Source organism: Bombina bombina, chromosome 8, assembly GCF_027579735.1.
Source record: "Bombina bombina isolate aBomBom1 chromosome 8, aBomBom1.pri, whole genome shotgun sequence".
Classification (NCBI taxonomy): domain Eukaryota; kingdom Metazoa; phylum Chordata; class Amphibia; order Anura; family Bombinatoridae; genus Bombina; species Bombina bombina.
The window spans coordinates 287,860,098-287,876,250 of NC_069506.1; the positions used below are offsets into that span (position 1 = coordinate 287,860,098).

Below are 16,153 nucleotides of genomic sequence, written 5' to 3' on the forward strand. Positions count from 1 at the left end.
AGGAACTGACTCCTAAATATGGAAAGTATGCCTGACAGCTGGATTAATAACATAATTTATGCTTACCTGATAAATTCCTTTCTTCTGTTGTGTGATCAGTCCACGGGTCATCATTACTTCTGGGATATAACTCCTCCCCAACAGGAAATGCAAGAGGATTCACCCAGCAGAGCTGCATATAGCTCCTCCCCTCTATGTCACTCCCAGTCATTCGACCAAGAATCAACGAGAAAGGAGAAACCAAGGGTGAAGTGGTGACTGGAGTATAATTTAAAAGATATTTACCTGCCTTAAAACAGGGCGGGCCGTGGACTGATCACACAACAGAAGAAAGGAATTTATCAGGTAAGCATAAATTATGTTTTCTTCTGTTATGTGTGATCAGTCCACGGGTCATCATTACTTCTGGGATACCAATACCAAAGCAAAAGTACACGGATGACGGGAGGGATAGGCAGGCTCATTATACAGAAGGAACCACTGCCTGAAGAACCTTTCTCCCAAAAATAGCCTCCGAAGAAGCAAAAGTGTCAAATTTGTAAAATTTGGAAAAAGTATGAAGCGAAGACCAAGTTGCAGCCTTGCAAATCTGTTCAACAGAGGCCTCATTCTTAAAGGCCCAAGTGGAAGCTACAGCTCTAGTGGAATGAGCTGTAATTCTTTCAGGAGGCTGCTGTCCAGCAGTCTCATAGGCTAAACGTATTATGCTACGAAGCCAAAAAGAGAGAGAGGTAGCAGAAGCTTTTTGACCTCTCCTCTGACCAGAATAAACGACAAACAGGGAAGAAGTTTGGCGAAAATCTTTAGTTGCCTGCAAGTAGAACTTGAGGGCACGAACTACATCCAGATTGTGTAGAAGACGTTCCTTCTTTGAAGAAGGATTTGGACACAAGGATGGAACAACAATCTCTTGATTGATATTCCTGTTAGTGACTACCTTAGGTAAGAACCCAGGTTTAGTACGCAGAACTACCTTGTCTGAGTGAAAGATCAGATAAGGAGAATCACAATGTAAGGCTGATAACTCAGAGACTCTTCGAGCCGAGGAAATAGCCATTAAAAACAGAACTTTCCAAGATAACAATTTTATATCAATGGAATGAAGGGGTTCAAACGGAACACCCTGTAAAACGTTAAGAACTAAGTTTAAACTCCATGGCGGAGCAACAGCTTTAAACACAGGCTTGATCCTAGCTAAAGCCTGACAAAAGGCCTGGACGTCTGGATTTTCTGACAGACGCCTGTGTAACAAGATGGACAGAGCTGAGATCTGTCCCTTTAATGAGCTAGCCGATAAACCCTTTTCTAAACCTTCTTGTAGAAAGGACATTATCCTAGGAATCCTAACCTTACTCCAGGAGTAACCTTTGGATTCGCACCAGTATAGGTATTTACGCCATATCTTATGGTAAATCCTTCTGGTAACAGGCTTCCTAGCCTGTATCAGGGTATCAATAACCGACTCAGAAAAACCACGTTTTGATAAAATCAAGCGTTCAATTTCCAAGCAGTCAGCTTCAGAGAAGTTAGATTTTGATGTTTGAATGGACCCTGTATCAGAAGGTCCTGTCTTAGAGGTAGAGACCAAGGTGGACAGGATGACATGTCCACTAGATCTGCATACCAAGTCCTGCGTGGCCATGCAGGCGCTATTAGAATCACTGATGCTCTCTCCTGTTTGATTTTGGCAATCAATCGAGGAAGCAGCGGGAAGGGTGGAAACACATAAGCCATCCCGAAGTTCCAAGGTGCTGTCAAAGCATCTATCAGAACCGCTCCCGGATCCCTGGATCTGGACCCGTAGTGAGGAAGTTTGGCGTTCTGGCGAGACGCCATGAGATCTATCTCTGGTTTGCCCCAACGTCGAAGTATTTGGGCAAAGACCTCCGGATGAAGTTCCCACTCCCCCGGATGAAAAGTCTGGCGACTCAAGAAATCCGCCTCCCAGTTCTCCACTCCCGGGATGTGGATTGCTGACAGGTGGCAAGAGTGAGACTCTGCCCAGCGAATTATCTTTGATACTTCCATCATTGCTAGGGAGCTTCTTGTCCCTCCTTGATGGTTGATGTAAGCTACCGTCGTGATGTTGTCCGACTGAAACCTGATGAACCCCCGAGTCTTTAACTGAGGCCAAGCCAGAAGGGCATGGAGAACTGCTCTCAATTCCAGAATGTTTATTGGCAGGAGACTTTCCTCCTGATTCCATTGTCCCTGAGCCTTCAGAGAATTCCAGACAGCGCCCCAACCTAGTAGGCTGGCGTCTGTTGTTACAATTGTCCAGTCCGGCCTGCTGAATGGCATCCCCCTGGACAGATGTGGCCGAGAAAGCCACCATAGAAGAGAGTTTCTGGTCTCTTGATCCAGATTCAGAGTAGGGGACAAGTCTGAGTAATCCCCATTCCACTGACTCAGCATGCACAATTGCAGCGGTCTGAGATGTAGACGTGCAAAGGGAACTATGTCCATTGCTGCTACCATTAAGCCGATCACCTCCATGCATTGAGCTACTGACGGGAGTTGAATGGAATGAAGGACACGGCATGCATTTAGAAGCTTTGTTAATCTGTCTTCTGTCAGATAAATCTTCATTTCTACAGAATCTATAAGAGTCCCCAAGAATGGAACTCTTGTGAGAGGAAAAAGGGAACTCTTCTTTTCGTTCACTTTCCATCCATGCGACCTTAGAAATGCCAGAACTAACTCTGTATGAGACTTGGCAGTTTGAAAGCTTGAAGCTTGTATCAGAATGTCGTCTAGGTACGGAGCTACCGAAATTCCTCGCGGTCTTAGTACCGCCAGAAGGGCACCCAGAACCTTTGTGAAGATTCTTGGAGCCGTAGCCAATCCGAATGGAAGAGCTACAAACTGGTAATGCCTGTCTAAGAAGGCAAACCTTAGATACCGGTAATGATCTTTGTGAATCGGTATGTGAAGGTAAGCATCCTTTAAATCCACTGTGGTCATGTACTGACCCTTTTGGATCATGGGTAAGATTGTCCGAATAGTTTCCATTTTGAACGATGGAACTCTTAGGAATTTGTTTAGGATCTTTAAATCCAAGATTGGCCTGAAAGTTCCCTCTTTTTTGGGAACCACAAACAGGTTTGAGTAAAACCCTTGTCCTTGTTCCGACCGCGGAACCGGATGGATCACTCCCATTAATAACAGATCTTGTACACAGCGTAGAAACGCTTCTTTCTTTATCTGGTTTGTTGACAACCTTGACAGATGAAATCTCCCTCTTGGGGGAGAGAATTTGAAGTCTAGAAGGTATCCCTGAGATATGATCTCTAGCGCCCAGGGATCCTGAACATCTCTTGCCCAAGCCTGGGCGAAGAGAGAGAGTCTGCCCCCCACTAGACCCGGTCCCGGATCGGGGGCCCTCGGTTCATGCTGTCTTTGGGGCAGCAGCAGGTTTCCTGGCCTGCTTGCCCTTGTTCCAGGACTGGTTAGGTTTCCAGCCTTGTCTGTAACGAGTAACAGCTCCTTCCTGTTTTGGTGCAGTGGAAGTTGATGCTGCTCCTGTTTTGAAATTCCGAAAGGGACGAAAATTAGACTGTCTAGCCTTAGCTTTGGCTTTGTCTTGAGGCAGGGCGTGGCCCTTACCTCCTGTAATGTCAGCGATAATTTCTTTCAAACCGGGCCCAAATAAAGTTTGCCCCTTGAAAGGAATATTAAGTAATTTGGACTTAGAAGTTACATCAGCTGACCAGGACTTTAGCCACAGTGCTCTACGTGCCTGAATGGCGAATCCTGAGTTCTTAGCCGTAAGTTTGGTTAAATGTACTACGGCCTCTGAAATGAATGAATTAGCTAGTTTAAGGACTCTAAGCCTGTCCGTAATGTCGTCCAGCGTAGATGAACTAAGGTTCTCTTCCAGAGACTCAATCCAAAATGCTGCCGCAGCCGTAATCGGCGCGATGCATGCAAGGGGTTGCAATATAAAACCTTGTTGAACAAACATTTTCTTAAGGTAACCCTCTAATTTTTTATCCATTGGATCTGAAAAAGCACAGCTATCCTCCACCGGGATAGTGGTACGCTTAGCTAAAGTAGAAACTGCTCCCTCCACCTTAGGGACCGTTTGCCATAAGTCCCGTGTGGTGGCGTCTATTGGAAACATCTTTCTAAATATTGGAGGGGGTGAGAACGGCACACCGGGTCTATCCCACTCCTTAGTAACAATTTCAGTTAGTCTCTTAGGTATAGGAAAAACGTCAGTACTCGCCGGTACAGCAAAGTATTTATCCAACCTACACAATTTCTCTGGTATTGCAACAGTGTTACAATCATTAAGAGCCGCTAAAACCTCCCCTAGTAATACACAGAGGTTTTCCAATTTAAATTTAAAATTTGAAATATCTGAATCCAATCTGTTTGGATCAGAACCGTCACCCACAGAATGAAGCTCTCCGTCCTCATGCTCTGCAAGCTGTGACGCAGTATCAGACATGGCCCTAGTATTATCAGCGCACTCTGTTCTCACCCCAGAGTGATCACGCTTGCCTCTTAGTTCTGGTAATTTAGCCAAAACTTCAGTCATAACAGTAGCCATATCTTGTAATGTTATCTGTAATGGCCGCCCAGATGTACTAGGCGCCATAATATCACGCACCTCCCGGGCGGGAGATGCAGGTACTGCCACGTGAGGCGAGTTAGTCGGCATAACTCTCCCCTCGCTGTTTGGTGAAATTTGTTCAAATTGTACAGATTGGCTTTTATTTAAAGTAGCATCAATACAGTTAGTACATAAATTTCTATTGGGCTCCACCTTGGCATTGGAACAAATGACACAGGTATCTTCCTCTGAGTCAGACATGTTTAACACACTAGCAATAAACTTGCAACTTGGTTACAATCTTATTTAACAAAAACGTACTGTGTCTCCAAGAAGCACTAAACGATTAAATGACAGTTGAAATAATGAACTGAAAAACAGTTATAGTCTCAATCCTTAAAAACAACACAACTTGTAGCAAAGGTTTGTTCCCATTAGTAAATTAACAATAATTAAATTTGAAAATAAAAATTACAGAGCAACGTTTTTTAATCACAGTCAATATATAAGTCTCACAGCTCTGCTGAGAGAATCTACCTCCCTCCAAAGAAGTTTGAAGACCCCTGAGTTCTGTTATACAAGAGTAACTGACTGGAAATTTTTGATGCGTAGCAAAAGAGCGCCAAAAACGGCCCCTCCCCCTCACACACAGCAGTGAGAGAGAAACGAAACTGTCACAATTAAAACAAGTAACTGCCAAGTGGAAAAATAATGCCCAAATATTTATTCACTCAGTACCTCAGAAATGCAAACGATTCTACATTCCAGCAAAAACGTTTAACATGATAAATACCTATTAAAAGGTTTAGTGTACTTTTAACAGAGTAATTCCGGTGAAATACCATCCCCAGAATACTGAAGTGTAGAGTATACATACATGTCATTATAACGGTATGGCAGGATTTTCTCATCAATTCCATTCAGAAAATAAAAACTGCTACATACCTCAATGCAGATTCATCTGCCCGCTGTCCCCTGATCTGAAGCTTTTACCTCCCTCAGATGGCCGAGAAACAGCAATATGATCTTAACTACTCCGGTTAAAATCATAGTAAAAACTCTGGTAGATTCTTCTTCAAACTCTGCCAGAGAGGCAACAACACGCTCCGGTGCTATTGTAAAATAACAAACTTTTGATTGAAGTTATAAAAACTAAGTATAATCACCATAGTCCTCTCACACATCCTATCTAGTCGTTGGGTGCAAGAGAATGACTGGGAGTGACGTAGAGGGGAGGAGCTATATGCAGCTCTGCTGGGTGAATCCTCTTGCATTTCCTGTTGGGGAGGAGTTATATCCCAGAAGTAATGATGACCCGTGGACTGATCACACATAACAGAAGAAATGTGCAGTACATAAATGTGCGTACATAAGTACATCAATGCAGCCTACCGGTGGGGCACATTTATACAAAATAAGTTCAGTGTGAGAGGTGCATAACTGTCTGTCTCTCCATTCTCTACTGCAAGAAGAGCACATAGGTGCAAGAAGAGATTTTACTTTAAATAGTGCAGGATCCTTTACCTTCTTTTTCTATAGTTTTAAGGATTAGTAAACTAAAATTTTCACTCCATGAACACAGTTTCTTGGAAACTTTGCAATGTTTTGTGTTATTTTAATAAATAAATCAGTTTCCCTATATCATTAAAATAATAAACAAGAAAACAATATTGTACGCTCTTTGTAACAAGGCCCAGGTACCTCGTCAAGGTCCCTTCTAAAACCTGGGTCCCTAAAACAGCCACACAATGCAAGCTCTCAATCCAACAAACTGGGAACAAGTGAAGGGTGCACAAGCTTATGTAATCACCCTAGACATATACAAAACACGTTTTGGAAGGGACCTTGACGTGGTACCTGGGATTGTCCCATTTGGCCAAATGTGGTAACTAACCCTTACATTTTTGCTTTTAATCTTAGCTGAGAGCTTGTGAGTGCTGGACTTTCTCTGTGTGCTGTATTCATTTGTTTTGTAATTTTCCCTATAGGCCTTGCACCCAGGCCTGTCTGGGGATAACTGCCTGTGACTCTGGGGACAGCACAGCTTCCTGTTGTAAAAATGGGGGGGTGGCTTTGATACCAACCCCTATTTAAGAGTTTTGTATGTTCATTATGTGTACTGACATGATTAATGACTGAGGTCCGAAACGTTGTTGCTCTGTGCACCTTGGTGTTTCAATACATTTCTGCATTTTTTGGATATGGTGAGTGCTGCTGTCTTTTGGACTGTCAGCTTCTGTTAGTGCCAGTGAGCACCCAGGGCTGAGCATGTTGCAGGGTCATGGGATGTGTACCTAGTCCAGTCTGAGAGTGCAGCCCCCTTCCGTGTTTTGAATGAGGAAGGGGATACGGTCCCCGAAACATTACATTAAAGGCACTTTTTTTTCAAAAGACCATATATTTATTGTTATAAATATATATATATATATCCTATATTATAAAAGACAAGAGTTTGTCTGAAGCCGTCATGCGCAGTTCAGACAAACTCTTGCCGCTGCACGCGCACCCTTGGCCAGCTGTTCGCACGTGCAACCCACTTAGCATTGTTTGTTAGCACCCCGCACGCGCACGCGCCTTACCGCACACTCTCAAAACTGATTTGAGCCCCATTGTTTGTGAACCTTACCGCACACTCACACTCACAAACTGATTTGAGCCCCATTGTTTCACACTCACAAACTGATTTGAGCCCCATTGTTTCACACTCACAAACATTTGAGCCCATTGACCCCCCTTGCTGCGCACGCACACTTTGAGCCCCCCGCACGCGAACCCGTGAAGCCCTAGCCATTGACAACCCCTTAGCCGTTAGACTATCAATGCGCATGCGCATGCGCACGCGAACCCACGCGCACGCAACAGAGACCGGGAGGTACGGGGGGAAGTGCAGGAGCGCCATAAAACACAAGATTTTCTCTTCGGAGTCGCTCACACTTCTTGGCCCTCCTGCATAAATTCTACATAGCCGGTCCACGTGGTACATTGGGGCCTGGGCTGCCGGGCCTGTGGGAGACTTCTTATAAAGTTAGCTGGGCCTCCTTAGCCCCTGCCATACATCTGAACCTCCCTGAGGACCCCTTAACCCCTCAAGTAATTGCAGAAAGTGAAGAAGGCCTTAGGCAACCCTATAGGCCCCTTACATAGAGAGAGGGGGGGGAAAGAGGGGGAGAGAGAGAGGGGGGGAAAAGAGGGAGAGGGGGAAAAGAGGGAGAGGGGGAAAAGAGGGAGAGAGAGGGGGGAAAAGAGGGAGAGGGGGAAAAGAGGGAGAGAGAGGGGGGGAAAGAGAGAGGGAGGGAGAGGGAGGGAGAGAGAGGGGGATAGAGGGGGGAAAAGAGGGAGGGAGAGAGAGGGGGATAGAGGGGGGGAAAAGAGGGAGGGAGAGGAGGGGAAAAGAGGGAGGGAGAGAGAGGGAGGGAAAAGAGGGAGAGAGAGAGAGGGGGGGGAAGAGGGAGAGAGAGAGAGGGGGGAAAAGAGGGAGAGAGAGGGGGGAAAAGAGGGAGAGAGAGACAGGGGGGGAAAAGAGGGAGAGAGAGAGAGAGAGAGGGGGGGAAAGAGGGAGAGAGAGAGAGGGGGGGAAAGAGGGAGAGAGAGAGAGGGGGGGAAAAGAGGGAGAGGGGGAAAAGAGAGAGAGGGGGGGGGAAAGAGGGAGGGAGGGGGGGAAAAGAGGGAGAGAGAGGGGGGAAAAGAGGGAGAGGGGGAAAAGAGGGAGAGAGAGGGGGGAAAAGAGGGAGAGAGGGAAAAGAGGGAGAGAGAGGGGGGGAAAGAGAGAGGGAGGGAGAGAGAGGGGGATAGAGGGGGGAAAAGAGGGAGGGAGAGAGAGGGGGATAGAGGGGGGGAAAAGAGGGAGGGAGAGGAGGGGAAAAGAGGGAGGGAAAAGAGGGAGAGAGAGAGAGAGAGGGGGGGAAAGAGGGAGAGAGAGAGGGGGGGGGGGGAAAGAGGGAGAGAGAGAGAGGGGGGGAAAAGAGGGAGAGGGGGAAAAGAGAGAGAGGGGGGGGAAAGAGGGAGGGAGGGGGGGAAAAGAGGGAGAGAGAGGGGGGAAAAGAGGGAGAGGGGGAAAAGAGGGAGAGAGAGGGGGGGAAAAGAGGGAGAGGGGGAAAAGAGGGAGAGAGAGGGGGGGAAAGAGAGAGGGAGGGAGAGAGAGGGGGATAGAGGGGGGAAAAGAGGGAGGGAGAGAGAGGGGGATAGAGGGGGGGAAAAGAGGGAGGGAGAGGAGGGGAAAAGAGGGAGGGAAAAGAGGGAGAGAGGGAGAGAGAGAGAGGGGGGGGGAGAGGGAGAGAGAGAGGGGGGGGGAGAGGGAGAGAGAGAGAGGGGGGAAAAGAGGGAGAGAGAGACAGGGGGGAAAAGAGGGAGAGAGAGAGAGGGGGGGGAAAGAGGGAGAGAGAGAGGGGGGGGGAAAGAGGGAGAGAGAGAGGGGGGGGGAAAAGAGGGAGAGGGGGAAAAGAGAGAGAGAGAGAGGGGGGGGGGGGAAGAGGGAGGGAGAGAGAGGGGGGGAGGGGGGGAAAAGAGGGAGAGAGGGGGAGAGGGATGGAACCGCGGTACATAAAAAATTGGCCCGTGTACACGGGCTTTAAGACTAGTATATATATATATATATATATATATATATATATATATACATAAATGAATACAAGTTGAAACTGGGACATTGTGAGCCTCACTGGATTTTATTACCCAGAACACTTAGCAACAATAAAATGGTCTCCTGACTTGTGAGGAACAGCTATAAATGGTTCTTGTTCCTCTGTATAGATAATGAGATTCTATAAACATACACATGGCCGAGCGTCACAGAGCACTTACTCACGCGGAAACGGACCATTTTACAGTAGCGTTTTACCATCATATTAAGTGCTGCTTTCTTGCCTTTGATGTAGGTTATGGGAGGATAATATAGGAAGATACAACAGTACTGCAAATTCAGCCTCACCTCTGGAGGCCAAACATTTCTTCCATTTACTACATCCAGATCTGAATACATCAAAGTGATGTAAAACAGTTTATTAAACTTTTTCTACATTACTGTAAATAGTGCATTGTAGGTCTTAATGCATTTCTTTTTATAGTGCTGTACAAATATACATAGGTCTTTTCTTTATATCTCAAAGGGATATTTTACAGTGTTATGATTGCTGTGTGCACAAAATCATTATTAGGTAATCAGCTAAATGTATTAAATAAATCACGTCAGAGCACAGACTTCTTTATTTCTCTGGTATAAAATATAAAAAAAACCCATAAAAAATTAACCACATCTGAAATACGAACAGGGTTATTATAAAATGCGCAGAATCAAAAGGGTTTCTCCTTTCTGGAACTCCCATTGAGTAATGCAGCAAAAGTTTTTTGATATTAAATACTCAGAAGTAACCAAAAAGGTCACCGCACACTATGTGCAAGAAATAATAAAATGTCTGATGTAGGTAGTTACATAATGGAAGCATTTAGCCATAATTACTTCCCATAAGTAATTGCTTATGATACTTTATTTTTCTACAAATTTTAGTCTAAATATTTAACTCATTTGATACCAGACATCTGGCAACTGAATGGTTAATTAAGTAACAGTTTATTAAAGCAGATCAAGGACCAGACATTTCTTTTTGTGCATCTGTTATGAATAAGCACCACAAGGTGTTTTTGTGGTTTAGTGCCTGTTTCCATCTTCTGTAGAATAAATCTGGGCTTTGCCCCCCCCCCCCCCCCCCCCCCCCCCCCCCCCCCCCCCCACCTCTTACACTGCTTATGAGGGCTGGGTACAAGATCACTCTACTCCACACTCGCATTCTTAGGAGATGAGGGTACTGTTTTTCAACTGGCGTCAAGAGAGGGCCCCTGGGGACTCGTGTTCCTGTTGGGTGGAGTGACCAGGTCGACTAGTTATGGTACAGTTGCCAGTATCAGAAAGGGATGTGTGCAGCCAGCCAGATGGCCTGAAATTAGTAACATGGAAATGGCACTTTCCTTACACCACCTCCTATTCCCTAGTTTATTTACAGGTCTGCGCAAAAAAAAAACACACAAAACCTTTCCCTAAACTCACTACAACAGATTATCTTAGACGTGCTAAAGGGGGGCTGTGAGGCATGAACTCTATTATGGCTGCATCTTTGCACATCAGTGCTAAAGAAAATAGGATTCCATCTTGACTTTAGAGTTTTGTCTGTTGAGCAAAGACACATGTCAAAGACTTCCAGATGTCAAAAACATAAAGAGCTTTTGCAGGAATTTAGCCTGCCTGCTGTAAGATGATGTCACCTGAAAGACAACATTCACTCTTCCCAAGGAGATCTACCATTTACATTCCAGACCTTCCCCACAGCTGGTCTACATTCCTATGTGCCCCCACCCTTTAGAAAGGGTTAACACTGACTTCTGCTGGGGAATGATTAGACTGCTGGGAGCACAGACGCTCTGCCTGGCCAAGCTCCACCCTTAGGTTAAGACTGACAGTGGGTTTGGAGTATGCAAGCTGGCACCTGGTAAATAGGAGGAGATGGGATTGGTGGGAGTGCAGAAGGGAAGGTTCCAGGAGATGGGATATTTAAGATGCTGCAAAAGTGAGTTCCTACAGATCATACAGCCAAACTAGAAGACACCTGCAGAAATAGCTCATCTTTACTAGGTGACAAGAAGACAACCAGACAGTATCTGTTTCGCATCCTCTCATAATCTGCAGATAAAGATGAACAAGATGAACATGAGACATCTTGTGTGGACAGGCATTTTTATTTTCTGTTTAGGAACCATCCCAGCTCTGTCACAGAAAGCTCCCAAAAGAAAGCCCCTGAGTGCTAATGGGCTGACAAAAGTACCCGGCTGTTGTGAAGATGTGAAAGACCTGAAGGTGCAAATCGCCAACTTGACCAGCCTCCTGGAAGAACTGAGCAAGAAGCAGGAGAGCGACTGGGTAAATGTTGTGATGCAAGTGATGAAGTTGGAAGGCGGCTACAAGCAGATAGAAACACGTATGACTGATGTTGAGGGGAAATACTCTGAAATGAACAATCAGATGGATATTATGCAACTCCAAGCAGCACAAACCCTCACTCAGACCTCTGCAGGTAAGAGAAAACTTGTTTTTATTTAAGGTATAATTTTTACACCTGGACACATAAAAAGAGTGAGAGTGTTAAACAATTGGACAGTTAAATGACATTAGATTAACACACCTGTCAAAAGCTGCAAACACTCAGGAATGAAAGCTATAAATTAGCTTCCAGCAACAACTTGTCTGTCAGAGTAAATAGCTACTATTAAATTAAGCCCAGTAGGTCCCCGCCGCACGCATGATGACAGCACATCACTCCCTCCCACAGAAAGGATTAGTGTCAGCAAAATGTGTAACAACGCTCTGAAAACACAGTCCCTCAGGGTAATCACATAGCTCAGACTTCCAACCAGCCGCACAGGACAGAGAAAAAAACAAGGTCACAGATGCCGAGACATGTAGGCGATGCTGCACTTACAATACAGCAAAAAGACAGTATTTTTATATGATTACAGGAAAAAGAGCTGAACATACAAGCAAAAAAAAAATAAGAGAATTACAAAGCTCAACACTGTAATGTATCTAAGGAATGACTGGGGGTTCTAATGAACATTAATTTCTACAGAAGTTTTATAGATCTTCTAATACTCAGCAATTCAGTTAAATGATTGAGAAATAGTGTGTAGGAACATGATGACACCTATTACACTTGTTGCTATAGCTCCTAATTTTGTGACATTTGGGTTTAAACAGATGCCGTGTATGACTGCTCATCCCTATTCCAGAAGAACTACAAAATCTCTGGGGTGTATAAACTTCCCGCAGATGATTTCCTTGGTAGCTCAGAGTTAGAGGTAAGAAATGGCAAAGCATTTGAGCTGTTGTTTCTATCCTTTAAACAACTTATCTGCTAACATATTTACTTGTTCTTCCCCCAGGTGTACTGTGATATGGAGACACAAGGAGGTGGATGGACTCTAATTCAGAGGCGCAAAGTTGGTCTGACATCATTCAACCGTGAGTGGAAGCAGTACAGAGACGGATTTGGCAACATTCGCGGAGACTTCTGGCTGGGAAATGAGCACATCTATCGACTCACAAGGCGCCCAACTGTCCTGAGAGTGGAGTTAGAGGTAAAGCCACACTCAGTTTATCTGATACTAATTTGAACTAAATCCTTTAGCTGCATGGTCTAAACTAGTCCATAGTAAGACAAACCAGTTTAATTTCCTAACATAGAGGTACACAACTAAGTCCTTTGTTTCAAGAGAACTCCTAAATTATTCTGCAACTCAACACTGAAAATATCTATTCAAAAATATTATGTAATGTGTTTAAAATATCCTTCTGTACTGTCTCTTTATCTAGGATTGGGAGGGAAATGTCCGATATGCAGAATACGCACAATTCTCAGTCAGTAATGAACACAACAGCTATCGTCTGTTCCTGGGAAACTTCAGTGGCAATGCTGGCCGAGACAGCCTGCGCTACCACAATAACACTGCGTTCAGCACCAAGGACAAGGACAATGACAAGTGCTTGGATGATTGTGCAGGACTGCGAAAGGGTAAGTGGCAATGGCAGGGTTAATAAAAATGGAAGGGTACAAGGACATCCCACTTAAATCAATTAAAGGAACAATGTTATCAACTTTTTCTTGGTTTTATCTAACAGGGCATTTTATATTGTATTTCTAATTGTGTTAAAAAAAATAATAATTTATATATATATATATATATATATATATATATATATTGCATGTTCCTGTCCTGAATAAACGTCCAAACAAAGCACAGCACCTCCTTCCTAATGCACTCAGAAAAAAGGTAACTGCCAAGCCCTTAAAGGGATATGAAACCTAATTTTTTTTCTTTCAGGATTTAGAAAGAACATACAATTTTAAACAACTAATTTACTTCTATTATCCAATTTGCTTCATTTTCTTGATATCCTTTGCCGAAAAGCATATCTAGATAGGCTCAGTAGCTGCTGATTGGTGGCTGCACATAGATGCCTTGTGTGATTGGCTCACCCATGTGCAGTGCTATATTTCTTCAACAAAGGATATCTAAAGAATGAAACAAATTAGATAATAGAAGTAAATTGGAATGTAATTTAAAATTGTATTCTCTATCTGAATCATGAAAGAAAAATGTTGGGTTTAGTGTCCCTTTAAGTTCAGCAGCACTGACGTATTCTAAAAAAGACCTTTATTGCATCACATCTGGGTCATATCGTAAAACAACGTTTCAGGTAAACACCCATAATCATGTATGATACAAGATATGACCCACATACGATACAAAAAAATCTCTTTTTAAAGGGACAGTCAACACCAGAATTTTTGTTGTTTAAAAAGAAAGATAATCTCTTTATTACCCATTCCCCAGTTTTGCATAACCAACACAGTTATAATAATACACGTTTTACCTCTGTAATTATCTTGTATCTAAGCTTCTGCTGACTGCCCCCTTATTTCAGTTCTTTTGACAGACATGCAGTTTATCCAATCAGTGTTCACTCCTAGGTCACTTTACGTGCTTGAGCTCAATGTTATCTATATGAAACATGTGAACTAATGCTCTCTAGTGGTCAAAATGTATTCAGATTAGAGGCAGTCTTCAAGGTCTAAGAAATTAGCATATTAACTTCCTAGGTTTAGCTTTCAACTAAGAATACCAAGAGAACAAAGCAAGATTGGTGATAAAAGTAAATTGGGAAGTTGTTTAAAATGACATGCCCTATTTAAATCATGAAAGTTTTTTTTGGACTTGACTGTCCCTTTAAGAGTACTTCAGTGCTCCTGTCCTGAATAAATCTTGCCACACTTGAAGAGATGTGTCCCTCTCCACCAATAAAGCAGAGGCAGATTAGAAGAAAGTACAAAACCACTACAGAAGTATAAGTTACAATATAAATTTAAAATGCTTTTACTTAACATTATTTCGGGATATATATAAACGTGCAAATGCTGCTTTTTTATATTTATGAGTACAATGTCCATTTAAAGTGAGACAGAAGTACAAAGGTATAATTATGCCTAGATTATTTCTTATTTAAAAACCCTAGGGAATTTATATACTAGCACTTAGCCCCATCTGCAGAGCTCTGCGCTGGTCATCCACTACATAAAAGCTACAAATGTCAGTAAAAATACAAAAACAGGTGCTGACAGTAATAAAACCAAATGACTTGCAGCATGTATTATAGCCAGGAGCAAACAACTCTCCCAATGAAACTATATTGCCTAAGCTGTGATCGATTACATGAGTATGAGCTGCGTATGACCTAGAGGAGAAGTAGTAACCAGCATATGCTTTAGTCACTCAGATAAACAAATAACGCACTATAGCCTGTACATATTACTGCTTGCTGAATTCTTAGATTATTTATAGGGTGGCTTTTATATTTACATCTAAATGAAACATTTTGTTTTTATTAAACTGGTAAAATCTTTTTTTTTTTTTTAAATTAGACAAATGGGCTATTTGGCACAAAAAATGAGTCTGAGAATGACAGCAGGGGTCCAAATCAACTAATGTAATTGCTATAATATAAAAGTACAAACTCTGCACTTGTCAGTCACAAGCTGACAGATATTTATTCTAATACCCCCATGAGCATATGTAGATAGCTATTAGCATGCTAAGCAGGAGCATTGTATATTAATAATATTTAACCTTCAAAGACCACAGTGATATCAGATGAAACATCAGTTTTCAGAAGATTCAGATAATCTTTAACATTTTCTATCAATAGAAATAAAGAAAGTTCCAAAATGTACTAATCAGCTGCATAAAAAATGTATCAGTGCAGTTCCTGCAGATTAGTCATGACAATATCTATGTTCACATGAGATTATCTTAATAACGCCACTAACAAACAGCATTTTCTGGTACAACAGGGGGATACTGGTACAACTGCTGCACAGACTCAAACCTGAACGGTGTCTTCTACCGCAATGGTGACCACATCAAGCATTCCGATGGCATTAGCTGGTACGGCTGGCACGGTTCCTCCTACTCCCTGAAGAGGGTGGAGATGAAAATTCGTGCTCAAGATTTCCAGCCCTGAGGGTGAACATCAATGCTGTACCCGAAGCCAATGACCTCATCACAAGTGGTGCCTCATTCTCAGCACATTTATTTCCTTTCTTTCTTGTAGAATACACCTGCACTGTGTAGGTAATGAGCTAGTCTGATGTGGACTTGAGGTCACTGAAAAGTGGGAATAGCAGCTAGGGACAAGTCTAGTGGCTCAGCGAGCCGTAACTTTCAGGGTTTTCTAACTTTTCCAATAACCCTATGAGCTATACTCTCTGTGAGACGTGGGACAGATGTCCCTTACTGGTACAGACCAAAACACTTCACTCCGACCCAAAGAGGTCCCTATGAAATGAGCTGCAGAGTGAACGACGTGCTGTACTAACTAGCTAGTGGGATTGCGGTGTTACAGTAAATATATTTATATATAACTGAGGAAACCACTGCAAGAACAACCACTAAGAGCAATATCTGCTCCCACCAGCCAAGCAAAGGGATTTCATAAACTTTGATATTTTATAAACTTTGCAGAACATGTAAAAAAATCTGTATATAGAACTCTCC

At 43.3% G+C, this 16,153-nt stretch overlaps 2 protein-coding genes across 8 annotated transcripts in view; one reads left to right on the top strand and one right to left on the bottom strand.

Moving 5' to 3' along the window:
* MTOR (mechanistic target of rapamycin kinase) overlaps positions 1–16,153 on the bottom strand; it is a 531,718-nt gene that overhangs the window by 394,187 nt on the left and 121,378 nt on the right. The gene's annotated exons all lie outside the window — the stretch shown is intronic.
* The window catches only part of ANGPTL7 (angiopoietin like 7), a 5,210-nt gene continuing 114 nt past the window's right edge, over positions 11,058–16,153 (top strand). Inside the window, exons 1-5 of the mRNA XM_053691452.1 lie at positions 11,058–11,619; positions 12,300–12,400; positions 12,485–12,679; positions 12,915–13,113; positions 15,451–16,153. The exon at positions 15,451–16,153 is cut by the window's right edge and continues 114 nt beyond it. Coding sequence (XP_053547427.1) covers positions 11,241–11,619; positions 12,300–12,400; positions 12,485–12,679; positions 12,915–13,113; positions 15,451–15,620 — 1,044 coding nt within the window. The 5' untranslated portion in view covers positions 11,058–11,240 and the 3' untranslated portion in view covers positions 15,621–16,153. The remainder of the gene's footprint in view (positions 11,620–12,299; positions 12,401–12,484; positions 12,680–12,914; positions 13,114–15,450) is intronic.